This window comes from Zootoca vivipara, chromosome Z (assembly GCF_963506605.1).
Source record: "Zootoca vivipara chromosome Z, rZooViv1.1, whole genome shotgun sequence".
In the NCBI taxonomy this organism is placed as follows: domain Eukaryota; kingdom Metazoa; phylum Chordata; class Lepidosauria; order Squamata; family Lacertidae; genus Zootoca; species Zootoca vivipara.
In genome coordinates, this window is record NC_083294.1 from 45,384,857 (window position 1) to 45,412,209 (window position 27,353).

Genomic DNA, 27,353 nt, shown 5'->3' on the forward strand with positions numbered 1-27,353 from the left:
ATGGGAAGCCAGGGAGCAGAACATGAGCACAAGAGCATCTTTCCTGGGGAAGGAATGGGAACTGGGGCAAGGGGCAATAGGTGGGTGAATTTCAACTGGCACAACTGGTTATTTCTTGCCATGTCTGCTGTAAGAGGCCTGGATTTGCTGATCCAGGATGGGGAAGAAGCTACTCTCTTCTCCCAGACACACACATCCTAGTGAGATCTCCTCCTACCCTTTGCTTTGGGGCTGCACTCTTAGCCTGGCCTTTTGGGGAAGCAGTGTGAGAAGCAAAAGCAAGTCACAGTGGCAAAGAGCAGCTCCTCTGCTGCTGATGTGTGCGACAGAGGCAGCCCGGGTTTCCATCCAGCAGTCCATGAAATCCTCCCCCTTTTAAACCAGAGAGCATCTCTCCAGCCAATGAGGCTGAGGGTACATGATGTAATCCTGGCTTGAGAGCAGTACATGTGAAAAGGACCTAGGAGTCTTGGTAGACCACAGACTTGACATGAGTCAACAGTGTGATGCAGCAGCTAAAAAAGCCAATGCAATTCTGGGCTGCATGAATAGGAGTATAGCATCTAGATCTAGGGAAGTAATAGTACCATTGTATTCTGCTCTGGTCAGACCTCACCTGGAGTCCTGTGTCCAGTTCTGGGCACCACAGTTCAAGAAGGATACTGACAAGCTGGAACGTGTCCAGAGGAGGGCAACCAAAATGGTCAAAGGCCTGGAAACGATGCCTTATGAGGAACGGCTTAGGGAGCTGGGTATGTTTAGCCTGGAGAAGAGAAGGTTAAGGGGTGATATGATAGCCATGTTCAAATATATCAAAGGATGTCATATAGAGGAGGGTGAAAGGTTGTTTTCTGCTGCTCCAGAGAAGCGGACACGGAGCAATGGATTCAAACGTCAAGAAAGAAGATTCCACCTAAACATTAGGAAGAACTTCCTGACAGTAAGAGCTGTTCGACAGTGGAATTTGCTACCAAGGAGTGTGGTGGCGTCTCCTTCTTTTGAGGTCTTTAAGCAGAGGCTTGACAGCCATATGTCAAGAATGCTTTGATGGTGTTTCCTGCTTGGCAGGGGGTTGGACTGGATGGCCCTTGTGGTCTCTTCCAACTCTATGATTCTATGATTCTATGATTCTAATCCAGCAGCTCTGGGGGAAATTTTAACCCCTGCTTTACACCATCTGTATACTTAACCTCCCAAGTAGATGAGGGTCTTTGCCAGGCCAGCCCACCCATGAGCCAAGGTGAGGCAGCAATGCCAGTTGCTGGAAATTGCAGGAGGAGGGAAAGTGCTCTTGTGCTCAGGTCCTGCTTTGGGGCATCCCATAATGGGCATCTGGTTGGTCACTGTGGGAACAGGGTGGTAGTCTAAGTGGCCACTGGCCTGATCCACCAGGATTTTCTTGCAATCTTACGTTTACGTTCTTAAGACTGCTACATTCTTAAGACCACAGACGTCCAGTGATCTACCGGTAGATCACGATCTACCTGTTGGACATTCCTGATCTAGGTTACAAAGCTATCATCTTTCATCACACAGTTTGCATGGAGACTTCTTTTCAAACAAGCACCTGGAATTTTAGCATGCCATATTAGCCTAATATCAGTCTTTTTCTTTTCTGTCTGTATTGTGCAGTGTTTGCTGGGAACTGGGGAATAGTACCACTGTATTCTGCTCTGGTCAGACCTCACCTGAAGTACTGTGTCCAGTTCTGGGCACCGCAGTTCAAGGAGGATACTGACAAGCTAGAACGTGTCCAGAGGAGGGCAACCAAAATGGTCAAAGGCCTGGAAACGATGCCTTATGAGGAACGGCTTAGGGAGCTGGGCATGTTTAGCCTGGAGAAGAGAAGGTTAAGGGGTGATATGATAGCCATGTTCAAATATATAAAAGGATGTCATATAGAAGAGGGTGAAAGATTGTTTTCTGCTGCTCCAGAGAAGCGGACACGGAGCAATGGATTCAAACTACAAGAAAGAAGATTCCACCTCAACATTAGGAAGAACTTCCTAGCAGCAAGAGCTGTTTGACAGTGGAATTTGCTGCCAAGAAGTGTGGTGGAGTCTCCTTCTTTGGAGGTCTTTAAGCAGTGTGGTGGAGTCTCCTTCTTTGGAGGTCTTTAATCAAGAATGTTTTGATGGTGTTTCCTGCTTGGCAGGGGGTTGGACTGGATGGCCCTTGTGGTCTCTTCCAACTCTATGATTCTATGATTCATTCTGGTGGGGAAAGCGGTGGGGAGCATGAGGTGACAAGTACCTTCTTGTTAGCATTTCAGAACTTATAGGCAAGTATCCATCTTCATATTAACAGGGGGTGTTTACATGAAGGTTGACATGAATGCAAACTTGGAACATTTCTTGTACACAGGGCTGAAACTCACTTGTAAAAACTGCAGCATTCCCCTCCTCATTGCAGACAATTGTTTGGTTTGCCTCACAAGGCAGATCTACTTACAATTTCCAAACCCAAAAAGTCACCCTTTGAAATCTCCACTTTCCCGAATTTTGTGATGCATTTCTCCAAGTCGAAAACAGATCCAAATTTTATGATATAACATACAAAAACGATTTTGTGTTCCTGAACTTATTTGTCATTTCGTATTGTATTGTTTAATTAATGCTTTGTAGTTATTTTAAATTTATGTGGAGTGCCTTATCTGAGTGGATGGAGCAGCTGAGTGATTTCATTGTTCCCGCAGGGGGGCAATGACAATAAAGATTATCTTATCTTCTTATCTGTCTTATCTTATCTTATCTAATCTTAGTTCTTTACACAGTGGCAGGATTTTCCCAGTTCTTAAATCTCAAATCCTAATATGTGTTCAGATTCACATAGTTCCATAAACTTCTTAGTGGTGGTTTTTTCTTGTTATTCTCTCCTGAATAAGATGACAGGCACAGTTCCCTTTTAAAAACAACTTTTTTCCCCCAAGCACATTGTGAGAATATGCTGCTGTTACCAAACAGCAAAGAACAGAAATAGATCCTGCACGGACATAATTCATCTTAAACTTCACCTTTTATCAGTTTATCCCCTCATCACTTAAAAGACTTCAGCCACTTCCCTAAACTCCTCCTGCTTTGCTCCTGGAGATGAATTAGTTTCCAAGTTTTCTTTGGTGGTCCACCAGGGGTTTTAGTTCTATTTGGGCTACCAGCCTAGGACTACAAAAGCATCAAGGATCAATGCAATGATCTATGTCTACAGAGCTTGCCTAGTGAACTGGGGCAGTAGTCCCCATTAGAGCAGGAGGTCTCTACTCTCCCCTCCCCATGAATACTATTTTTAAAAAATAATATTTTTATTAATTTTTTTCAGAATACAGGAAAAACAAAAAAAGAACAAAAAAGCATTACAGAAAAAGATAAAAAGATAAAAGACTGAAAAAAGAAAAATACAGAATAAAAAAGAAAAACATATGACAAATTCTTTGAATATTTACATTGCAATTGTGGACCCCCTCGGGATCCCTTCCTCTGTGGTTCTTAATCACATATCTACTTTAGCAAATTCTAACCCATTTTAATCACCTTGTATAATCTATTTTTAATTCTCAATTTCACATATTCAACTTTTCCATGGTTTATTTACAACCTAATTCTGCTCTTAATATATCACTTTTGCATATATATTTTTACATATAGCTTAAAATCTTTCCATTCTTCTTCCATCGCTTCCTCTCCCCAGTTGCGGATTCTCCCGGTCATCTCAGCCAGTTCCACAAACTCCATCATCTTCATCTGCCAGTCATCAATCGTTGGTAGTGTTGGTAGTTTCCAGTTTTTCGCAATTAAAATTCTTGCTGCCGTCGTCGCATACATAAAAAAAAGACACATTTTTCTTTGGAATCTCATTTCCAATAATGCCCACTAGAAATGCCTCTGGTTTTTTAACAAATGTGTTTTTCAACACTTTCTTGAGTTCATTATAAATCTTATTCCAGAAGTCACTTACTAGTGGACATGTCCACCACATGTGGTAAAAGGAACCTTCTTCTTCTTACATCTCCAGCACTTGTTATCATGATTGTGATATATCTTTGCCAATTTTACTGGTGTTAGATACCATCTGTACATCATCTTCATTATATTTTCTCTTAAAAGACTACACACAGTAAAGTTGATATTCTCATGCCACAGTTTTTCCCAGTCCTTTATCATAATATTATGCCCAACATCCTTAGCCCACAAGATCATAACATTTTTCGTTTGCTCATCTTTCGTATGCCACTCGAGCAGCAATTTATACATTCTGGAAAGTATTTCTGTCCTTGGCTCTATCAATTCTGTTTCCAACTTTGACTTCTCGCGTTGAAAACCAAGTAACCTATCTAATTTAAAAATTTCAGTTATCTGACTACCCCATGAATACTAACACAGGCTCCACAAGAACTGAACAGAAGCTCTGAAATATCCTTTCCCAATTGCAGGGGATGAGAGTGTGGTAAGAGTTCTGCCTCTCCCACAATTCCAGGGTGGACCCCAGTAGGGCCCATGTCTCCAGCATCGTAGAGCCACTCAGTCAGCATGGAAAGCAAGCCCACTTTAAGAAGACTTACAGATATCACCCTTTGTGTTGGTTCAGAGTGAAAGCAGGTGCGTCAGCCACTGAGGATGGGCTCCTAGGGTCACTCTGGAAAAGAAGGGAAGACTGAAAACACATGCAGTCCATCCCTATGGGAGTTGTGGAATATAATTAAAACGATATAAGGACAATTCTAGTAAGAGGGAGCAAACCCCTATGGAAATCCTTTCCTTTAGAAACAGCCAGTTCCATGAAGCATGCTATAATAATAATATTTTTCTTAGAAAAACGCAGTCTCCACCTGCTGGCAGGAGAAAATAAGGAGGAAGACAATCTGTGCCATGTTTCACTTGTAAATGGTGGAAGTATGCGATTCTGCTGAGAAATATCCTGACGGGGACCACTGGGAAGAAAGACTCTGGTGGCCAGAGATTTTGTTTCAATCAAATATATTTATTTATGTAATAATAATAATAATCAACCTTTATTGGCATCAAACAAACACGCAAACAAAACAATATCAGATTAGTACTATCACTGTGGCAGACGCTGTGCTAAGAGAGAGAAGGGAGTATTCCGCTATCCGCTTTCACAACACTGGGGCTTCTAATAATTCAGACGACTGCAGAATATAACAGCGAGAAAATAGCAAATGAAGATAATGAGCCACCGTTCTGGTGAGCACCTGGTCCTTCCCCAACAATAGGAATTGCAAGATTTCCCGCTCTGGTCCCCTACTGGGGATGCAGAGCCGGTCCAGGAATTGTTGACGAAGGTCGTCGTAAAGTTTGCAATGAAGAACCATATGTAGAAGGCTTTCCTCCTGGGGGTCATGACACGGACAGATCCTCTCACCCTCCGCCCTGCCGGAGAACCTTCCCCACAGGAGATTTGATGGGTTTGCGTTGAACCTGGCCAACGAAAATGCCCTTCTTTCTTGAGGGTTCAGTAGAAAGTCGAGATAAAGGTAAAGGTAAAGGGGCCCCTGACCATCAGGTCCAGTCGTGTCCGACTCTAGGGTTGTGGTGCTCATCTCGCTCTATAGGCCGAGGGAGCCGGCGTTTGTCCGCAGACAGCTTCCGGGTCATGTGGCCAGCATGACAAAGCTGCTTCTGGTGAACCAGAGCAGCGCACGGAACGCCGTTTACCTTCCCGCCGGAGCGGTCCCTATTTATCTACTTGCACTTTGATGTGCTTTCGAACTGCTAGGTGGGCAGGAGCATGCAGGGATTCGAACCGCCGACCTTCTGATCAGCAAGCCCTAGACTCTGTAGTTTAACCCACAGCACTACCTGGGTCCTTAGGTTTTATTTCATGTGCCCACGGGAGGTGGAAAAGAAGGGGGGAACATGTATAAACAGAAGGGGGAAAAGAAAGGGGGAACATGTATATGTATAAAAAGGTAAAAAGGTATGTATGTATACACCATTGCAGATAAACAAACCCCCTCAAAGCCATCTTTAAAATACCCCTTCCCTGACCCCCACGGGCAGCTGTGTCTTGATAGGCTTCCCAGGTGACGGGGAAGCAGCGCATGGCTTCTCAGCAGCTGCTAATGGATCACACTGAGCTGATGGTGTTTCAGCCAGGAGCAGCATCAGAGCTGCCTAGGTGGGGGGGCTAAAATAAAATCATCACCCCCCCACGATAAACAATTTGGGCAGCAACCCACCTCCTCCCCCTCCGCCTCCTCCACCCCCGGTGGAGTACAGGATCAGGTTTAAGGTGCTGGTTTTGACCTTTAAAGCCCTATGCGGCTTGGGACCCTCGTACCTATGGGACCGCCTCTCCTGGTATGCCCCGCGGAGGACCTTAAGGTCCACAAACAACAATATTCTGGAGATCCCGAGCCATAAGGTGGCTAGATTGACCTCTACTAGAGCCAGGGCCTTTTCAGTACTGGCCCCAACTTGGTGGAACGCTCTTTCCCAGGAGACCAGGGCCCTGCGGGATTTGTCATCTTTCCGCAGGGCCTACAAGACAGAGCTGTTCCGCCTGGCCTTTGGGTTAGACTCAGCCTGACCCCTGTGTTTTCCTCCCTCATGGCTTGGATTTATGGACTACTTGAAATGAGGCTGCACTTTAAATTTTAATACTGTATTTTAATCTGTATTTTAATTAATTGTTTTTATGTTTTATTGTAATTCTGTTAATTAATTATTATTATTATTATTATTTTGGTGCTGAAGAGGTTCTGTAGCCCAGAAATAATAATACTAGTGGTAATTATTACCACTAGTAATAATAATCACCACTAGTAATAATTATTACCACTAGTAATAATAGAAATAATAATACAGTGGTAATAATTATCATTACTTCTTTATATTCCACCCACCTGGCAGGGTTGCCCAGCCAATCTGGCAGGTTCCAACACATAACATAATAAAACGTCAAACACTATTAATTGATACTATTAATAAAAGTAATAATATTTTAATATAAAAGTCATAACTTTACAATAAACAACTTATATCAAACAAAGCAACATTCAAGAACCCTTCAGAATCTAGTAGCAAACAGTAAAATTAAAATTTATTCAACAGTTCACACTTATCAACCACAATAAAGAATTACCAATCTACAATCAATAAACATAACAGCAAATCACAATGCATAAAATACCACAAAACATACAAAAGAATGTAAAAGGATCAAATTGAGAAACAAAGACACACAACTTAAAGTATTTTAAAGTGGATCTCCTCCTAGTGGCCAAATTCTCCCCACCGAACAGCAAAGTCCGGGGGGGGGGGGGTTCTAAGCAAGGGAGTTCAATCTTTGTGTAGAAAAGAAGTGAAAAGTACACAGCCACGGGGTGGGGGGGTTCTAAGAGCCCTTCCCCGTGAATTAAAAGCATCAACCCCCCCAGAAGATCTCCTCCTAGTGGCCAAATTCTCCCCACCCAACAGCAAAGTCGGGGGGGGGGGGTTTCTAAGCAAGGGAGATCAATCTTTGTGTAGAAAAGGAGTGAATAGTACACAGCCACTGGGGGGGGGGTTTCCCTAAAAGCCCTTCCCCGTGATTTTAAAGCATCAACCCCCCCCCCAGAAGATCTCCTCCTAATGGCCAAATTCTCCCCACCCAACAGCAAAGTCGGGGGGGGGGGGGTTCTAAGCAAGGGAGATCAATCTTAGTGTAGAAAAGAAGTGAAAAGTACACAGCCACGGGGGGGGGGTGTTCTAAGAGCCCTTCCCCGTGATTTAAAAGCATCAACCCCCCCAGAAGATCTCCTCCTGGTGGCCAAATTCTCCCCACCCAACAGCAAAGTCAGGGGGGGTTCTAAGCAAGGGAGTTCAATATTTGGGTAGAAAAGAAGTGAAAAGTACACAGCCACGGGGGGGGGGGTTTTCCCTAAAAGCCCTTCCCCGTGATGTAAAAGCATCAACCCCCCCCAAAGAAGATCTCCTCCTAATGGCCAAATTCTCCCCACCCAACAGCAAAGTCCGGGGGGGGTGTTTCTAAGCAAGGGAGATCAATCTTTGTGTAGAAAAGAAGTGAAAAGTACACAGCCACGGGGTGGGGGGGTTCTAAGAGCCCTTCCCCGTGAATTAAAAGCATCAACCCCCCCAGAAGATCTCCTCCTAGTGGCCAAATTCTCCCCACCCAACAGCAAAGTCCGGGGGGGGGGGGTTTCTAAGCAAGGGAGATCAATCTTTGTGTAGAAAAGAAGTGAAAAGTACACAGCCACGGGGGGGGGCGGTTCTAAGAGCCCTTCCCCGTGAATTAAAAGCATCAACCCCCCCAGAAGATCTCCTCCTAGTGGCCAAATTCTCCCCACCCAACAGCAAAGTCGGGGGGGGGGGGGTTCTAAGCAAGGGAGATCAATCTTTGTGTAGAAAAGGAGTGAAAAGTACACAGCCATTGGGGGGTTTTCCCTAAAAGCCCTTCCCCGTGATTTTAAAGCATCAACCCCCCCCCAGAAGATCTCCTCCTAGTGGCCAAATTCTCCCCACCCAACAGCAAAGTCAGGGGGGGCTCTAAGCAAGGGAGTTCAATCTTTGTGTAGAAAAGAAGTGAAAAGTACACAGCCACGGGGGGGGGGGGTTTCCCCTAAAAGCCCTTCCCCGTGATGTAAAAGCATCAACCCCCCCCCAGAAGATCTCCTCCTAATGGCCAAATTCTCCCCACCCAACAGCAAAGTCCGGGGGGGGGGGTTTCTAAGCAAGGGAGATCAATCTTTGTGTAGAAAAGAAGTGAAAAGTACACAGCCACGGGGGGGGGGTTCTAAGAGCCCTTCCCCGTGAATTAAAAGCATCAACCCCCCCAGAAGATCTCCTCCTAGTGGCCAAATTCTCCCCACCCAACAGCAAAGTCGGGGGGGGGGGGTTCTAAGCAAGGGAGATCAATCTTTGTGTAGAAAAGGAGTGAAAAGTACACAGCCACTGGGGGGTTTTCCCTAAAAGCCCTTCCCCGTGATTTTAAAGCATCAACCCCCCCCAGAAGATCTCCTCCTAGTGGCCAAATTCTCCCCACCCAACAGCAAAGTCAGGGGGGGCTCTAAGCAAGGGAGTTCAATCTTTGTGTAGAAAAGAAGTGAAAAGTACACAGCCACGGGGGGGGGGGTTCCCCTAAAAGCCCTTCCCCGTGATGTAAAAGCATCAACCCCCCCCCAGAAGATCTCCTCCTAATGGCCAAATTCTCCCCACCCAACAGCAAAGTCCAGGGGGGGGGGTTTCTAAGCAAGGGAGATCAATCTTTGTGTAGAAAAGAAGTGAAAAGTACACAGCCACGGGGGGGGGGGTCTAAGAGCCCTTCCCCGTGAATTAAAAGCATCAACCCCCCCCAGAAGATCTCCTAGTGGCCAAATTCTCCCCACCCAACAGCAAAGTCCGGGGGGGGGGGTTTTCTAAGCAAGGGAGATCAATCTTTGTGTAGAAAAGGAGTGAATAGTACACAGCCACTGGGGGGGGGTAGGGTTAGAAGTGAAAAGTACACATAGCTGAAGAAGTTGGGGCTTGTTCCTGGGGGGAACTTTGAGGAGTCCTGTGGAAAAACCTACAAATTTTCTTTAAAATCAACAGAAGTGGTGACTCATTAGAGGAAAGGAAAGGAGGCAAAAGTTTGTGTCTTAGAGGAACACTGAGGAGGCTTAGTAAGATAACCTGAGGTGTCCACAGGTTGCCAGCGTGAAAAGGGGCAAACTTTTACAGTAAGGGGGAATCAGGCTGAGAGGGACCCTTACTGGTGGCAGGAGGTTATTCTTTCACACAGCCTAGAGCAGGGGTCCCCAGACTACGGCCCCCGGGCCGGATGCGGCCCAATTGGCCTCCCAATCAGGCCCGTGACGACCCCCGCCGCCCGCTCTAATATGGCATGCTGTACGCCGGATCCCTCGGCCAATAATGCGAGATGAGTGCACAACCACAGAGTCGGTCACAACTGGACCTAATGGTCAGGGGTCCCTTTACCTTTAAAAGTGTCCGGTCTTGGAAATGATCAAAGACTTTCTGGGTGATGTGGAGGGCTGAAATGAGAGGCTCCTTCCCAGCTGCCCACCCTTGTCTCCTCCTGCTTTCGGTGCTGAGGAGGCTCTCCAGCCCAGAATATGCACCCAATCTAGAACATGATTTGCTTCATGAAGGGATGAGCATGCATCACATGTCCTTCTTTGCAAATGGTTCATGAAGTGCAGAAAACTGGTTGCAGCCTCCAGTTGTGGCTCCATAGAAGGGATGATGCTCCTGTCCCCACTGGAGAAGGATCCAGAATTGGCCTCCACTGTCAAAATGTGTTTAAGGAAGAGAATCTTACTTGGCTACAAGGGATCGCTGCTGCTGCTGAAGAAGAAGTTTCTCCAACATGAGGCAAAGGTTATCTCTGCAGCAAAATCTGGCATTTCCAGCCTGTGGCAACGTAGGGAAGGCGGGAACCTCACACACAGAGGAGCCTAGGGAAGGAAAGGAGGACAATTTAGGGAGAATGGGAGGCAGGATGCCCACTTGAGGCTTCCACTACCTTGTGAATCTGCTTAGCAATTGCAAAACTTAGAGAGGTGTATGCTAAATCTGTCTGCACCGCCCCCAAACAATCTTTTTGTCATTGCTCTGCACCTGGGCCACTTGCCGAGGCTAGTCTGCCTTAATTGGTGACAATTAAGTGAGGAGGCAAAAACATGTATGCTATCCAGAGCTCCATTGAGAATATAGGGGCAATAATACGCCGGCTCCCTCAGCCAATAATGCGAGATGAGCGGGCAACCCCAGAGTCGGTCACAACTGGACCTAATGGTCAGGGGTCCCTTTACCTTTACCTAATAAACCATAAATAAATATTGAGTCAACATGCTGCCTTCAAGGAAGGGCCCCCAATGTCATTTGGCACCCTCCCAAAAGCTCTGTGAGCTTTTGCGGTGAAGCTGCCCTCTGGACTTGGCTTTCCTAGGTGCAAAGCCAGGAAGGGACCCTGCGAACCCACCCCGGCATCCCTGACAGTGTGCTGTCATGCAGCATTTCATAGCATTTCATGACGTGTGCATCTCATGCAGCATTTCATAGATGTGTGCAACACACAAGCAACAAGCTGGGACAGGCCAGAAGGTCATGCCAGAATTAAAGGACACATTTGTGGCTGCGGATCATAGAGGCATGGCAGTGTGTGCAACCTTTTTTTTTTTTTTTTTTACAATGGATTGGTCTGTCTGGACTGCAGTGAAACTCTGCTGGCTATGACTACTAAGGACACCTTTGCGAATTTCACACACAGAAAAGGAAGAGCATTTCCTATGAAGCGTTAGGACTCCCAGTTGCTCAGGGATGTTCTCGGAGCTTGTGAATCAATGCCCCAAGAGACGCTGCAGCCAGAACCTTCATTAACGCTTGAATAGTCCCTCCTTCCTCCAAGGGAGAACAAACAGGTGGACATAACAAAATGTTATGGAGTCAAGTGGTCACTTTGATGTCTGAAGGCAATCGTGTGATTTTCAGCTCTTTTTGACGCATCTAAGGATATTCAAATGTTTGTTCCATTTCAAGGGACAGAAAAAAGAGAATCTGGACCCATCCACACTGCAAACTTAAAGCACATGGCTCCCCGCAAGAATCCTGGGAACTCTAGTCTACCCCCGTGGAGCTACAGTTCCTGGGAACATTCACAAACTACAGTTCCCAGTATTCTTTGGGAAAGTGAAGACACTTTGAATATGTGGAAGGGGCATAAGCTCATTTCTGGTGTCCTTGTTGCCTTGGGGCTGTCACTCCAGTTGTGAACCTGATCAGAATTTGCTTTACCATGTTTGCTTCCTATTCCAGCACACACACACCTTTTCTCCCCCCTCCAGCATCTGCCCAAGCTGGTATTGAACTGATTGCACTGCTGCTCATCACCCAAATCTCTGTGTGGTGCAAGATGCCAATGGTTCTAGGCAATCAACCAGAGATTGTGTTTCCTTCAGACTGAAGTGACTGTGGTGTCTTTATGATACGTAGCTTGTTCCCTTCTCTATCAGAGCCAAGGGGCATCAAGTCCATAGAATCATAGAGCTGGAAGAGACCACAAGGGCCATCCAGTTCCACCACCTGCCAAGCAGGAAACACCATCAAAGCATTATTGACATATGGCTGTCAAGTCTCTGCTTAAAGACCTCCAAAGAAGGAGACTCCACCACACTTCTTGGCAGCAAATTCCACTGTCGAACAGCTCTCACTGTCAGGAAGCTCTTCCTAATGTCCAGCATCCTGCTTGCCTCAAAGACCAATCAGATTCCCACAGGATGTCCTCAAATGGCTCTCTTAGGGGGTCAGTGCTTCGGCATATCCCTTTCCTGCGTGCTTCACTCCTCCACTGACCAAGAATGGCAAGCTGGGCTTTCCATGAAGTGTTCTTTTGTCAGCAGAGAGTGCAGCATGGAGCCCCGCTTGGTGCAGACATCAGGCTCCCTGGGGTCTCCCCTCCAGTCTAGTACAGGGTTTGCCCAGAAGCCTCCCAAGAGTTGGGTATCTTCTAGGGCTCTCTGTTCTGTTCAGCAGAACGAGGCTGCGGGCCAAGCAAGGCAAGGCAGGTGGAGAGGGAGAAGGAGACTCTTGAACTCCCCCTTGTGACAGGAATGGGCAGTTCACACCTGAAGCGACCAAGAAGCCTTTCAGCCAAAGCAAGCACAGCCTCTGAGGAAGGAGGGAGGACCATCTCCTCTGGCATCCTGTTCTCAAAGCCAGGTGCCCTGAGTGAAATACCCCCCTCGCTGCTACCAATCCCCAGCCACTGGGATGCAGAAGCAACACTGACTCCAACAGTGGAGGAAAACATTGACAATGCAGCTAGTAGCCACGGCTAGCTGAAGTTTTCCCTGGAGCATCTCAACACACCTGCCCCTTCCCTGTAGAGAAAAAAATGCTTCAGAAGCTGCAATCTTGCCAGAAAGGAAAGGGTGGGGGCACACACACAATGGGCATAGCCAGAGGGCAGGTAGGGCAGCTGCCGCTCCCTAAATGAAGTAAATAAATAAAAATACTTAACTAAAACTAGAAATTGTAGAAATATTTTGACAGCTTTTCCTGATCACCTGGGGTCAAAATTAAGTATCCAAAAGAACTGTTAAGACATTTCATTCTGAATCTGCCAGATTTCACGAACATTTCCCCATGGAAATGAAAAGCGCCAGATCATGTTGCGCTTTGGGAAACTTTCTGCTGCGCATTCAGGCGCCTCTGCGCGCAGCCACCACACCAACTGGGCTCCCCTGAAAAAGCTTCCGGGTCCTAAACCTGACCTCGGCTTCCTCTCGGGCAGCCCTGCTATCCCGACGGCGATTGTCAGCGGAGGGGCATTCCCACTTCCCAGTCCCGCCCGGAGACGCCCGCGATTGAACCCGGAGCCTCTGCATGCAAAACCGGGTCTCCACGCCCGAGCTGTACAGCATCTCTCACCCTCTCGGCATCAAAACATCCAGGGCTCCCCTCCCCCCCCCGCATCAAGTACAAGTATCCCCCTCGGAGTGCGCAGAAATGCGTTTGCAAAGGGCAACATCAAAACTGCAGACGGCAGTAGGAGACTGCTCTGGTTTCTTACTTGGGAGAAAACCCAGCCAGGAGGGCGGAATTAATTCCGAATCCCATTCCCAAATAATAAAAAGCGCAAGGTTCACTAAAACTTGCCTCCGCCCCCGGCAACTCCAGGAAAATTTGCCCGGGATCGGGACGCTAGGAGCAAGGCCGGCACCTGCTGGCACCGAGGAGCAGCGGTGGAAAGTGGGGTGCCCGGCGCCTGGCCAAGGAAAGGCAGCTTTGGAGGGCCGGGGGAGGGGCACCCAGGTGCCTTCCTCGAGTCGAGGCTATGTCCGGGCTCAGCCCCAGCACCTTTTTCAGCCAGAAAAGTCGCAGACCCCGGGTCCGTCCCCACAGACGGGCACTTCAGTTCAACCTTCCTTGAGGACTTCCGATGTCCGGAGCCGACCAGACGTCCCCCAAAGCCATCACCACCTGGGGCCGAGAGCCAGAAGCCAATTTGGGGGGCTGGCTCTGAAGTTGCGCAAGCCTCCGGAGCTGCTCAACGCTGCAAAGTTGCCAGCCCAGCCCAGCCCACCCCACCGGACCGCCGCCTGCGCCGCCTACCGCGCTATCAGGAACTCACCTGCCCCGGGACTCTCGGGCAGCCACTTGGCGCCGGGCTGGAGCGCCTGGAAAGCGGCGCGGACGCGCTGGCAGGTGGGCTCCGCCCTGACGCTGAGCAGAGCAGCGGCTAGGATCGCGCAGAGGCGGAGTGGACAAGGAGGGGGCGCCGCGACTGGCGCAGCTGCCCCGCTGCCCTTCATCTTAGCCTCCGGGCGGCTGCCGCGCTCTACCGCTGCCCTCGGTCGTGCATTCCAGGCCCGGAGGAGAGGAGACGGCAGCCAGTCCGCCAGTCAGCGGGCGATCGAGCTAGAAGCGCCACAACGGCTGTCTGGACCGCAGCGCCAGGCAGACTGAAGCAGCCGCCGAGCCGCAGACGCCGCTCCAGCACTAGAAGCCGAGGTCCACGCTGATTGGTCCCAGCGGCACGCCGCCCCCTCCTCACTGGCTCCGCGCAAACTTTGCCCGGAGGAGGAAAAGAAGCGGCGCGGCAGAGGAAGGGCGCAGCCCCAGAAGGCGCGGTGCGCGCCCGCCACAAAGATGAGAGGCTCCGGCTCCGACCTGCGTCGCCATGGGCGTCCAGAAGATTGCAGCGCGGCGAGTGCCGATCTCATCCGGAGGGGTTTTAAAGGGCAGCTCCCCCTCCCCGCTTTCCCTTCAGCACCTGCAAACCTCCCGTGGCGATTTCTGCAGCTCCGACGTCCATTAAAGGCACCGACGGCGCGCCGGGCTGGCGGGTTTCCCCCTGACCCGACCGGTGGGTGGGCCGTAGGGTTGCCAGACTCAATAGTGGACAGGACTTCTGTGCCTTTAATTGCCCTGCTCTCTTTTGAGTCTTGGAACTTAAACAAAGGATCTGCTGGTTTCTCTTTAAGGTTTCCAGACTCAAATGAGAGCAGGGCAATTAAAGGCACAGAAGTCCTGTCCTCTATTGAGTCTGGCAACCTAGTGGACCTAGCTGTCTCCTCTTAGGGAGCTGGGTATGTTTAGCCTGGAGAAGAGAAGGTTAAGGGGTGATATGATAGCCATGTTCTAATATATGAAAGGATGTCATATGGAGGAGGGAGAAATATTGTTTTCTGCTGCTCCAGAGAAGCGGACACGGAGCAATGGATTCAAACTTCAAGAAAGAAGATTCCACCTAAGCATTAGGAAGAACTTCCTGACAGTAAGAGCTGTTCGGCAGTGGGATTTGCTACCAAGGAGTGTGGTGGAATCTCCTTCTTTGGAGGTCTTTAAGCAGAGGCTTGACAGGCATATGTCAAGAATGCTTTGATGGTGTTTCCTGCTTGGCAGGGGGTTGGACTGGATGGCCCTTGTGGTCTCTTCCAACTCTATGATTCTATGATTCTATGAACCAGCTTCCAGCATCAAACACAGTCTCTCCATTTCAGGGGGTCAAACTCTGCCTCCTCATACTCAAAAACTAGAACCCTCCTGCCAGCAGGCTGCTGGGATGCTGCTGGGTTATTACTCCTGGGAGTAATAGAAGATGTTGACATTTCAGTCTGATGTTCCAGAAATAAATGTCAAGTTATTCCTGTTCAGAATGTAACATTTGCATTTCTCCCCCTCCAATACTTCATTGCAGCCATATTTTTACATGCTTGGCTGCTCAGGGAGGGTGAGGGTAGTTGTGGCCAGTAGGTGGAGAGGCAGACTTTTCAGAGGAGCCAGGCTAGCTTATGTGTAGAGAAGCAGAGCCTATATTGTGGCTGCTCCTGTTCTGTGGAATAGCATCCCCGCTGAGATACAACAGGCACCCACTACCTGCAATTTCCAGAAGCTGTAGGAAACATTTTTGCTCCAGTGTACTTTCCATGCTGCATGGATGCATCTTGGGTGTGCATTTCTTGGTTGTCATTTTCTGTGCTGTTTTTATTATATCACCTTGAGACATTTATGTAGAAGTAATTTAGTTAACTAATAACACAGGAAGACTTTGCCTCACTAGACGAGTACCTTATTTATTTACTTTAGAATTTATAAATCGTTCTGCATTTAAAAATACTGATGAGGCACTGAGGCATTTAGAGAAAAGTTTTGAAAGAGATGAAACAATAGAAGTTTACAAAAGTTTGCATACAATGGAGAAAATGGAGAAAGAAATGTTATCCCCACCCTCCACCCCTAATGCTAGAATGTATGGACATGCAAGGAAACTGAATGTTGGAAAATTTTGTTGTTGTTTAGTCGTGTCTGACTCTTCGTGACCCTATGGACCATAGCATGCCAGGCACTCCTGTCTTCCACCGCCTCCCGCAGTTTGGTCAAACTCATGTTCGTAGCTTCGAGAACACTGTCCAACCATCTCGTCCTCCGTCGTCCCCTTCTCCTTGTGCCCTCCATCTTTCCCAACATCAGGGTCTTTTCCAGGGAGTCTTCTCTTCTCATGAGGTGGCCAAAGTACTGGAGCCTCAGCTTCAGGATCTGGCCTTCCAGTGAGCACTCAGGGCTGACTTCCTTCAGAATGGAGAGGTTTGATCTTCTTGCAGTCCATGGGACTCTCAAGAGTCTCCTCCAGCACCATAATTCAAAAGCATCAGTTCTTCAGCGATCAGCCTTCTTTATGGTCCAGCTCTCACTTCCATACATCACTACTGGGAAAATCATAGCTTTAACTAGACGGACCTTTGTCAGCAAGGTGATGTCTCTGCTTTTTAAGATGCTTTCTAGGTTTGTCATTGCTTTTCTCCCAAGAAGCAGGCGTCTTTTAATTTCGTGACTGCTGTCACCATCTGCAGTGATCAAGGAGCCCAAGAAAGTCAAATCTCTCACTGCCTCCATTTCTTCCCCTTCTATTTGCCAGGAGGTGATGGGACCAGTGGCCATGATCTTGGTTTTTTTGATGTTGAGCTTCAGACCATATTTTGTGCTCTCCTCTTTCACCCTCATTACAAGGTTCTTTAATTCCTCCTCGCTTTCTGCCATCAAGGTTGTGTCATCTGCATATCTGAGGTTGTTGATATTTCTTCCGGCAATCTTAATTCCGGCTTGGGATTCATCTAGTCCAGCCTTTCGCATGATGAATTCTGCATATAAGTTAAATAAGCAGGGAGACAATATACAACCTTGTCGTACTCCTTTCCCAATTTTGAACCAATCAGTTGTTCCATATCCAGTTCTAACTGCAACTTCTTGTCCCACATAGAGATTTCTCAGGAGACAGATGAGGTGATCAGGCACTCCCATTTCTTTAAGAACTTGCCATAGTTTGCTGTGGTCGACACAGTCAAAGGCTTTTGCGTAGTCAATGAAGCAGAAGTAGACGTTTTTCTGGAACTCTCTATCTTTCTCCATAATCCAGCGCATGTTTGCTATTTGGTCTCTAGTTCCTCTGCCCCTTCGAAATCCAGCTTGCACTTCTGGGAGTTCTTGGTCCACATACTGCCTAAGCCTGCCTTGTAGAATTTTATGCATAACCTTGCTAGTGTGTGAAATGAGCGCAAATGTGCAGTAGTTGGAGCATTCTTTGGCACTGCCCTTCTTTGGGATTGGGATGTAGACTGATCTTCTCCAATCCTCTGGCCATTGTTGAGTTTTCCAAACTTACTGGCATATTGGGTGTAGCACCTTAACAGCATCATCTTTTAAAATTTTAAATAGTTCAGCTTGGATATAATCACTTCCACTGGCCTTGTTATTAGCAGTGCTTTCTAAGGCCCATTTGACTTCACTCTCCAAGATGTCTGGCTCAAGGTCAGCAATCACACTACCTGGGGTGTACGAGACCTCCACATCTTTCTGGTATAATTCCTCTGTGTATTCTTGCCACCTCTTCTTGATGTCTTCTGCTTCTGTTAGGTCCTTACCACTTTTGCCCTTTATTATGGTAATCTTTGTACGAAATGTTCCTTTCATATCTCCGATTTTCTTGAACAGATCTCTGGTTTCCCCCATTCTATTGTTTTCCTCTATTTCTTTGCATTGCTCGTTTAAGAAGGCCCTCTTGTCTCTCCTTGCTATTTTTTGGAAATCTGCATTCAGTTTCCTGTATCTTTCCCTATCTCCCTTGCATTTTGCTTGCCTCCTCTCCCCCGTTATTTGTAAGGCCTCGTTGGACAGCCGTTTTGCTTTCTTGCATTTTCTTTTCCTTGGGATGGTTTTCGACATCCACGGAAACTGAATGTTGGAAAATTTAGGACACATAAAAGAAAGAGGAAATATAAAAAATAAATAAAATGACTTCTTCACTCAGCACATGGTTAAAATATGGAACTCCCTCCCACAGGAGGCAGTGATGGTTGCCAGCCTAGATGACTTTAAAAGAGAAGTAAACAAATTCATGGAGGATAAGATCATCAGTGTCTACAAACAATGATGGCTCGGCTCTGCCTCTACAGCTGGAGGCAACAATTCTTCTGAATGCCCATCTCTGGAAGCCAAAGGAGAGGAGAGTTGCTTTTGTGCTCTGGTCCTGCTTGTGGGCTCCCATTGGCATCTGGTTGGCACCTGTGAGAGAGGATTCTGGACTAGATGAGCTCCCTTGGGACTGATCCAGCAAGCTCTTTACAGGCTGTTTCCCTGACTAGTCTTCTCCAGCCTTGTTTTCCTGCGGCTGCTGTCAATTGAAAAGTGCTACGTGCGCGGTGCAGCCACACACTTCAGGGGAATGTCCAACCATTCCGTCAATCAAAAGTGGCTGGACACCGTTCTTCTGTCTCCTGAAGTCCACCACGAGCTCCTTTGTATTTATAAGCAAGTTATTAACTCTGCACCACTCTGTCAGCCGCTCCACCTCATCTCTATAGTCCGTTTCACCCTCCTTATCAGAGATGAGCCCGATCACGGTTGTGTCATCTGCAAATTTGACAACCCTGTTACTAGAGTAAGCAGTGACACAATCATACGTGTAGTGAGCATAAAGGAGCGGACTAAGTATGCATCCCTGTGGTGTTCCTGTGTTAGTCCTAAGCATATTAGAGGTGTAATAATAATAATAGTTTATTATTTATACCCCGCCCATCTGGCTGAGTCTCCCCAGCCACTCTGGGCGGCTCCCAATCAAATATTAAAACAATACAGCATCCTATATAATAATATGCAAGTGTCTCTGCGTCCAGTTTCCCCGTGTGTCCCTGGGTTACTGCGCATGTGCCCCAGGGATTGGAGGGAGAGACTGCACGCGCGCTCTCTCCCCCCCCTGCCTCCTCCAACCGCCGCTCCCGGCCGGACACCGCCTCACTGCAGGGCACGTCAGGGAAGCGAGGCTGGAGGCCGGCGGAGGCCTCCTCCTCACAACCCTCCCTGGCCTGTGAGAGGAGCGGCGGGAGGCCGCGAAGCAGCGGCGGCGAGGTAGGCGTTTGTGTCCCGTGTCCTTCCTGTCAGCGGCTGGAGGAGAGGAAGGAAGGAGGAGAAAGCAGCGCTTTCTTCTCCTCCGTTCCTGTCCCCCTGCTGCCGACAGCAAGGACAGGTCCCAGGGTTCGGAGAAGCGCTGCGCAAGCGCTTCTCCGAACCCCAGGATGTTCTAGCGCCCGTTATTGAACAGGCTGAAATACACTAGTTAAATATAAAAAGCTTCCCTAAGGAAGGTGTAAGGGCCCAACCGGACACGTCAGGGGAATGTCCAACCCTTTGGCAATTTTAACAGTCCTTTTCCTCACATTTGCTTTTTGAGGTGTGAGAAAACCAACTTTGCCTTTTTTTTTTTTAATAGCCAGCCGTTTCCACGTTGGAGCCTTTAAAATGGTCTCTCGGTTACAGCTCTTGAAAGGGCAGTTGTTTTATGCCAGGGGTCGCCAAGCTAAGGCCCAGGGGCCGGATGCATCCCAATCACCTTCTGAATCCGGCCCGTGGACAGTCTGGGAATCAGCATGTTTTTACATGAGTAGAATGTGTCCTTTTATTTAAAATGCATCCCTGTGTTATTTGTGGGGCATAGGAATTCGTTCATATTTTTTCCCCAAAATATTTTCCGGCCCCCCACAAGGTCTGAGGGACAGTGGACCAGCCCCCTGCTGAAAAAGGTTTGCTGACCCCTGTTTTACACCCCAAGTTTACATGGAACATCTGAGGTGAGTTGATTGTAATTGAGCTGCGACTTTGATGGGTCTCCTTTATGGCGAATCCCTTCCCATTGGAACAGGCTTTACAATATCTGTGTAACATTTAAGGATAAGTGAAATGCATGCACACTCAGGCGTGGAAACAAACATAGCCCAGAGCAGGCCTTGTTTACCCACAGCTGTAAATCAGCCCATAAATTTGAGGTGCGCCTTTGGCTTAATATTGAGGTGGGATACAGAAACCTTTCCCTGCTGTGCTTCAGGCAAACCTAAATAACATAGATATATAGGAATCGGAAGGTTGTGTAAAGGCAAAACAATGTGTCTGGTCACACCATGACTCTATGGGATGCATTGAATTAACCACTGTATTCTGCTCTGGTCAGACCTCCCCTGGAGTACTGTGTCCACTTCTGGGCACCACAGTTCAAGAAGGATCCTGACAAGCTGGAACGTGTCCAGAGGAGGGCAACCAAAATGGTCAAAGGCCTGGAAACAATGCCTTATAAGGAACCTGCTTGGGGAGCTGGGTATGTTTAGCCTGGAGAAGAGAAGGTTAAGGGGTGATATGATAGCCATGTTCAAATATTTAAAAGGATGTCATATAGACGAGGAAGAAATAACTTCCTGACAGTAAGAGCTGTTCGACAGTGGAATTTGCTGCCAAGGAGTGTGGTGGAGTCTCCTTCTTTGGAGGTCTTTAAGCAGAGGCTTGACAGCCATATGTCAAGAATGCTTTGATGCTTTGATGGTGTTTCCTGCTTGGCAGGGGGTTGGACTGGATGGCACTTGTGGTGTCTTCCAACTCTATGATTCTACTAGTGGATTTCAGCACGTTCAATAACGGGCGCTAGAATCCTGGGGTTCGGAGAAGCACTTGCGCAGTGCTTCTCCAAAGCCTGGGACCTGTCCTTGTTGTCGGCGGCAGGGGGGCAGGGGGGCAGGAACGGGGGCAGGGGGGCTGTTCCTCTCCCGCAGCCGCCGACAGCAAGGAGACATCCCAGGGTTCAGAGAAGCGCTTGCGCAGCGCTTCTCCGAAGCCTGGGACCTGTCCTTGCTGTCGGCGGCAGGGGGGCAGGAACGGAGGAGGAGAAAGCGCTGCTTTCTCCTCCTTCCTTCCTCTCCTCCAGCCGCCGACAGGAAGGACGTGGGACACAAATGCCTACCTCGCCGCCGCTGCTTCGCGGCCTCCCGCTGCTCCTCTCACGGGCCAGGGAGGGTTGTGAGGAGGAGGCCTCCGCCGGCCTCCACCCTCGCTTCCCTGCCGTGCCCTGCAGTGAGGCGGTGTCCGGCCGGGAGCGGCGGTTGGAGGAGGCAGGGGGGGGAGAGAGCGCGCGTGCAGTCTCTCCCTCCAATCCCTGGGGCACATGCACAGTGACCCAGGGACACACGGGAAAACTTGGACGCAGGGACACTTGGACTTTATTATATAGGATGATTCTATGATTCTAAGTTCTGCTTTGTAGACCCATTGGCATTAATAGACCTACATTAGTCATGTCCATTAATTTTAGCTGGCCGTTAAGTAAGCAAGTTATTATGTATTATTTAATTAATGAAATTTGTATACTGCCCATCATCCGCAGAACTCAGTGTGAGTCGCTGTACTACGTAGCTATCGGAGTAACATTTTGCCAATGCACACATTATTGCAAATTAGTTCATGAACACAAAATCGTTTTTGTATGTTATATCATAAAACATACCCATTTTGTATCTGTTTTCGATTTGGAGAAATGCATCACAAAATTCAGGAAAGTGGAGATTTCAAAGGGTGACTTTTTGGGTTCGGAAATTGTAAAGTAAGTAGATCTGCCTTGTGAGGCAAACCAAACAATTGTCTGCAATGAGGAGGGGAATGCTGCAGTTTTTACAAGTGAGTTTCAGCCCTGTGTACAAGAAATGTTCCAAGTTTGCATTCATGTCAACCTTCATGTAAACACCCCCTGTTAATATGAAGATGGATACTTGCCTATATGTTCTGAAATGCTAACAAGAAGGTACTTGTCACCTCATGCTCCTGGCTTTCTCCAAGGTTTATCCTCAAAGGAATCCAAATCAACTTCTAATACTTCCTGGTGCATCCAGATCAACTCCTTTCACTTTTGCCCCAGAAGATCCGTAAGATCGTCCTCCTGTCTTGATATTGAGATTCACAGGGGCTGCTCCATACCCATATTGTGGGGCTCCTGATTTAATATCTCCTATCGTGACCTGAACATTGTCTTCATCGTCATCGCTATCACTATCACTGTCATCCTCAGCTTCTGTTGCTTTCGTTTTCACGACACCATTTTCAGCAGTGGCTTCTTCATCATTTCCAGTTGGAGGTTGAGCATTGCCAGATGTTTCCTCAGGTTTCTCATCTTCATTTTCATCGCCATAGAGCCACTCCTCCTCCTCTTCCCCGGCGCCGGCCCCACTCAGGTCCGCCGCCAGCCTCTCCACTTCGCCGCCGGCAGACATGGCTGCTGGTGGTGCTGCTAATTCTGCACGAGGAAGGCCCAGTTGCACTTCGCTGAGGCGAGTCCCGCAGTGGGCCTCTGCCTCTGCGCCCCCCCAACCTTGACCGCTTTTGATTCTTTCATCACTGCCAGTTTTTAACTGTGAGTAGATTGCTGTCTCTTGGAAGTTGGCCACTCCTGCCCTAGATCAATGGTTCTCAAACTTTTTTCACAGGGCCAAACTCTCAGAATAAAAATTTGCTCACACCACACTAAATTTTTTACTGGTAAATATTACATTGGAAAACAAAAAGAAACAACTCCCAGCAGTACTTGCTTTTGAAAAGATATCTATCCATATTCTGCAAATAAAAAAAAATTCCTTATTTATTAATTATTATTATTATTATTATTAATAAAAATAAAAAGATGAATTCTTTAAAAAGGTAGAAGAGATATTATGGGACTATGGAGGAGAGAATATAATAATTATGGGAGTGGTGGAATGGGGTGGTGTCCATAGAAATAGACAGAACAGAAAGAGATAGAATAAATAAATCAGGAAGACTACCACAGACATTCTTCCAGTTGGTAGAGAATTTCGATCTACACAATACATGGAGAATGAAAAATCCCAATGTGAGAAATATTACTCATTATTCAGATGCACAAAAATTGGGTGGAAGGATAGACACTATTTGAATATCAAGGAAATTAATGCTATACTTAGATAAAGCCGATATTCTAAATACTGTAAATCAATTTCTGATCACAACCCTGTAACAATACAAATAAAATTGAAGAACAATATCAAAGGGAGATGGAGAATGAATGACGAAATATGGAGAGAAGATCAAAGGGTAACCAAAGCAAAATAGACACTCAATGAGTTTTTTGAAATTAATGAGGGCCAAGGAACAGATAAAAATATAATATGGGAAACAAGCAAAGCATATATGAGAGGGTTTGGAATACAACAAATGGGTAGGATAAGAAGGGGGAGGGGAAGAAAAACATTATGGAAATAAACGAACAAATTAGGGGAAAAGAGAAAGAATTAGTTAAGTACCCAAAAAACGAAGAAATCCAACAACAGATTAAAAGGTTACAAGCACATTTGGCAGATCAGATCAATAAGGAGGTTGAAAATAAAACTGTCTGGATGAAACAAAGATATTTCGAACAGGCAAATAAACCAGGAAGAATGCTAGCCTGGTCGGTTAAAGAAAGGCAAACCGGAAGAATAATAAATAAAATTATTGATGAGGGGAAAGAAATTACTGATGTAGACCAAATTAAAGATAGCTTCGTGAATTATTATAAGCAACTATATAGAGAAGAACCCGTAGACAAGAAGGAAATTATAAACTATTTAGCAGAGAATTACTTACCAGAAATTAATGAGAAAGACTACGAGTTATTAAATGCAGATATTGAAGAGGAAGAAGTAAGAAAAGTTATAAGGAATCTGAAAGAAGGAAAATCTCCAGGGCCCGACGGGATCTCAGTGAGTTATTATAAGAAACTAGAGGAAATAATAGTACCAAAATTAAAAATATTAATGAATGAAACATTAGAAAAGGGAGAGATACCGAAATCGTGGCAGGAGGCATTTATAACACTAATTCCCAAAAAAGGAGCAGATTTAAATTTAACAAAAAATTACAGACCAATTTCACTATTTAACATAGATTACAAAATATTCAAAGGGATATTAGCAAACAGGATGAAGGTTGTTTTAAACAGAATAATTAAAAAAGATCAGGCCGGCTTCCTCCCAGGAAGGCAGATAAAAGACAATGTGAGGATAATTATAGATTTATTGGAATATGTGGAAATGAACCCAGGTATGGAAATGACAATGCTACTAGTGGATGCCAAAAAAGCGTTCGACAGCGTGTCCTGGACCTTCATGATCAACACCTGCGAAAGTCTGAACATGGGGAACAAAATACTGAATGGAATTCGGGCTATTTATAAAGAACAGAAAGCCAAACTAATTATTAATAATGAGATCTCGAAAGAATTCAACATTGAAAGGGGGACAAGACAACGTCTCTGTCCCACTTGCTGTTTATCTTAATACTTGAAACGCTTCTAATAGCTTTAAGAAAAGATAAAGACTACTGTGTCCAATTCTGGGCACTACAATTTAAGAAGGGGTTGACCGGCTGGCACGTGATCAAGGTTTGGGAAGCAAAGTCTTATGAGGAATGGTTGAAGGACCAGGATATGGCTATCCCTGTCCAGGACTAACTGTAGTTGAAGAGCCAGACACTCCTAGCCACAGTGGACACTTGGACCTCTGGTGACAACAAGATATACAGGAATATCCCCAAGCTGCACACTGGCTCCTTCAGAGGGAGGGCAACTGCATCCAGAACAGGTAACCTGACAGTTTCTCGAGCAGGTAGGAAGTAGAGTCCCCTTGAACTCGCTAGGTGGAGCTTTCTTGGTGAGAAGCAGTGTACCAGACCAGCGGGAGGGGCTGCTCCAGCCCATCAGAGCTCCAGCTGTTCCAAGCATTAGTCCCTCTTCCCTCCTTTCCGCGCCCGGGCGCACCAATGAGCAACGGGCAAAGTTTGCGCGGAGCCAGTGAGGAGGGGGCGGCGTGCCGCTGGGACCAATCAGCGTGGACCTCGGCTTCTAGTGCTGGAGCGGCGTCTGCGGCTCGGCGGCTGCTTCAGTCTGCCTGGCGCTGCGGTCCAGACAGCCGTTGTGGCGCTTCTAGCTCGATCGCCCGCTGACTGGCGGACTGGCTGCCGTCTCCTCTCCTCCGGGCCTGGAATGCACGACCGAGGGCAGCGGTAGAGCGCGGCAGCCGCCCGGAGGCTAAGATGAAGGGCAGCGGGGCAGCTGCGCCAGTCGCGGCGCCCCCTCCTTGTCCACTCCGCCTCTGCGCGATCCTAGCCGCTGCTCTGCTCAGCGTCAGGGCGGAGCCCACCTGCCAGCGCGTCCGCGCCGCTTTCCAGGCGCTCCAGCCCGGCGCCAAGTGGCTGCCCGAGAGTCCCGGGGCAGGTGAGTTCCTGATAGCGCGGTAGGCGGCGCAGGCGGCGGTCCGGTGGGGTGGGCTGGGCTGGGCTGGCAACTTTGCAGCGTTGAGCAGCTCCGGAGGCTTGCGCAACTTCAGAGCCAGCCCCCCAAATTGGCTTCTGGCTCTCGGCCCCAGGTGGTGATGGCTTTGGGGGACGTCTGGTCGGCTCCGGACATCGGAAGTCCTCAAGGAAGGTTGAACTGAAGTGCCCGTCTGTGGGGACGGACCCGGGGTCTGCGACTTTTCTGGCTGAAAAAGGTGCTGGGGCTGAGCCCGGACATAGCCTCGACTCGAGGAAGGCACCTGGGTGCCCCTCCCCCGGCCCTCCAAAGCTGCCTTTCCTTGGCCAGGCGCCGGGCACCCCACTTTCCACCGCTGCTCCTCGGTGCCAGCAGGTGCCGGCCTTGCTCCTAGCGTCCCGATCCCGGGCAAATTTTCCTGGAGTTGCCGGGGGCGGAGGCAAGTTTTAGTGAACCTTGCGCTTTTTATTATTTGGGAATGGGATTCGGAATTAATTCCGCCCTCCTGGCTGGGTTTTCTCCCAAGTAAGAAACCAGAGCAGTCTCCTACTGCCGTCTGCAGTTTTGATGTTGCCCTTTGCAAACGCATTTCTGCGCACTCCGAGGGGGATACTTGTACTTGATGCGGGGGGGGAGGGGAGCCCTGGATGTTTTGATGCCGAGAGGGTGAGAGATGCTGTACAGCTCGGGCGTGGAGACCCGGTTTTGCATGCAGAGGCTCCGGGTTCAATCGCGGGCGTCTCCGGGCGGGACTGGGAAGTGGGAATGCCCCTCCGCTGACAATCGCCGTCGGGATAGCAGGGCTGCCCGAGAGGAAGCCGAGGTCAGGTTTAGGACCCGGAAGCTTTTTCAGGGGAGCCCAGTTGGTGTGGTGGCTGCGCGCAGAGGCGCCTGAATGCGCAGCAGAAAGTTTCCCAAAGCGCAACATGATCTGGCGCTTTTCATTTCCATGGGGAAATGTTCGTGAAATCTGGCAGATTCAGAATGAAATGTCTTAACAGTTCTTTTGGATACTTAATTTTGACCCCAGGTGATCAGGAAAAGCTGTCAAAATATTTCTACAATTTCTAGTTTTAGTTAAGTATTTTTATTTATTTACTTCATTTAGGGAGCGGCAGCTGCCCTACCTGCCCTCTGGCTATGCCCATTGTGTGTGTGCCCCCACCCTTTCCTTTCTGGCAAGATTGCAGCTTCTGAAGCATTTTTTTCTCTACAGGGAAGGGGCAGGTGTGTTGAGATGCTCCAGGGAAAACTTCAGCTAGCCGTGGCTACTAGCTGCATTGTCAATGTTTTCCTCCACTGTTGGAGTCAGTGTTGCTTCTGCATCCCAGTGGCTGGGGATTGGTAGCAGCGAGGGGGGTATTTCACTCAGGGCACCTGGCTTTGAGAACAGGATGCCAGAGGAGATGGTCCTCCCTCCTTCCTCAGAGGCTGTGCTTGCTTTGGCTGAAAGGCTTCTTGGTCGCTTCAGGTGTGAACTGCCCATTCCTGTCACAAGGGGGAGTTCAAGAGTCTCCTTCTCCCTCTCCACCTGCCTTGCCTTGCTTGGCCCGCAGCCTCGTTCTGCTGAACAGAACAGAGAGCCCTAGAAGATACCCAACTCTTGGGAGGCTTCTGGGCAAACCCTGTACTAGACTGGAGGGGAGACCCCAGGGAGCCTGATGTCTGCACCAAGCGGGGCTCCATGCTGCACTCTCTGCTGACAAAAGAACACTTCATGGAAAGCCCAGCTTGCCATTCTTGGTCAGTGGAGGAGTGAAGCACGCAGGAAAGGGATATGCCGA

The 27,353-nt window shown here is 48.1% G+C and overlaps 1 protein-coding gene and 1 pseudogene across 3 annotated transcripts in view; one reads left to right on the forward strand and one right to left on the reverse strand.

Annotated features, from left to right (window-relative positions):
• Positions 1 to 22,083: 22,083 nt before the first annotated feature.
• Positions 22,084 to 22,612, reverse strand: LOC118083903 (pre-mRNA 3'-end-processing factor FIP1-like; annotated as a pseudogene).
• A 2,511-nt stretch (positions 22,613 to 25,123) lies between these two features.
• GPC3 (glypican 3) overlaps positions 25,124 to 27,353 on the forward strand; it is a 225,059-nt gene continuing 222,829 nt past the window's right edge. For all 3 annotated transcript variants that reach the window (XM_060270435.1, XM_060270437.1, XM_060270436.1), the window contains exon 1: positions 25,124 to 25,533. In XM_060270435.1, the coding sequence (XP_060126418.1) occupies positions 25,353 to 25,533 (181 nt within the window). In that variant the 5' untranslated portion in view covers positions 25,124 to 25,352. The remainder of the gene's footprint in view (positions 25,534 to 27,353) is intronic.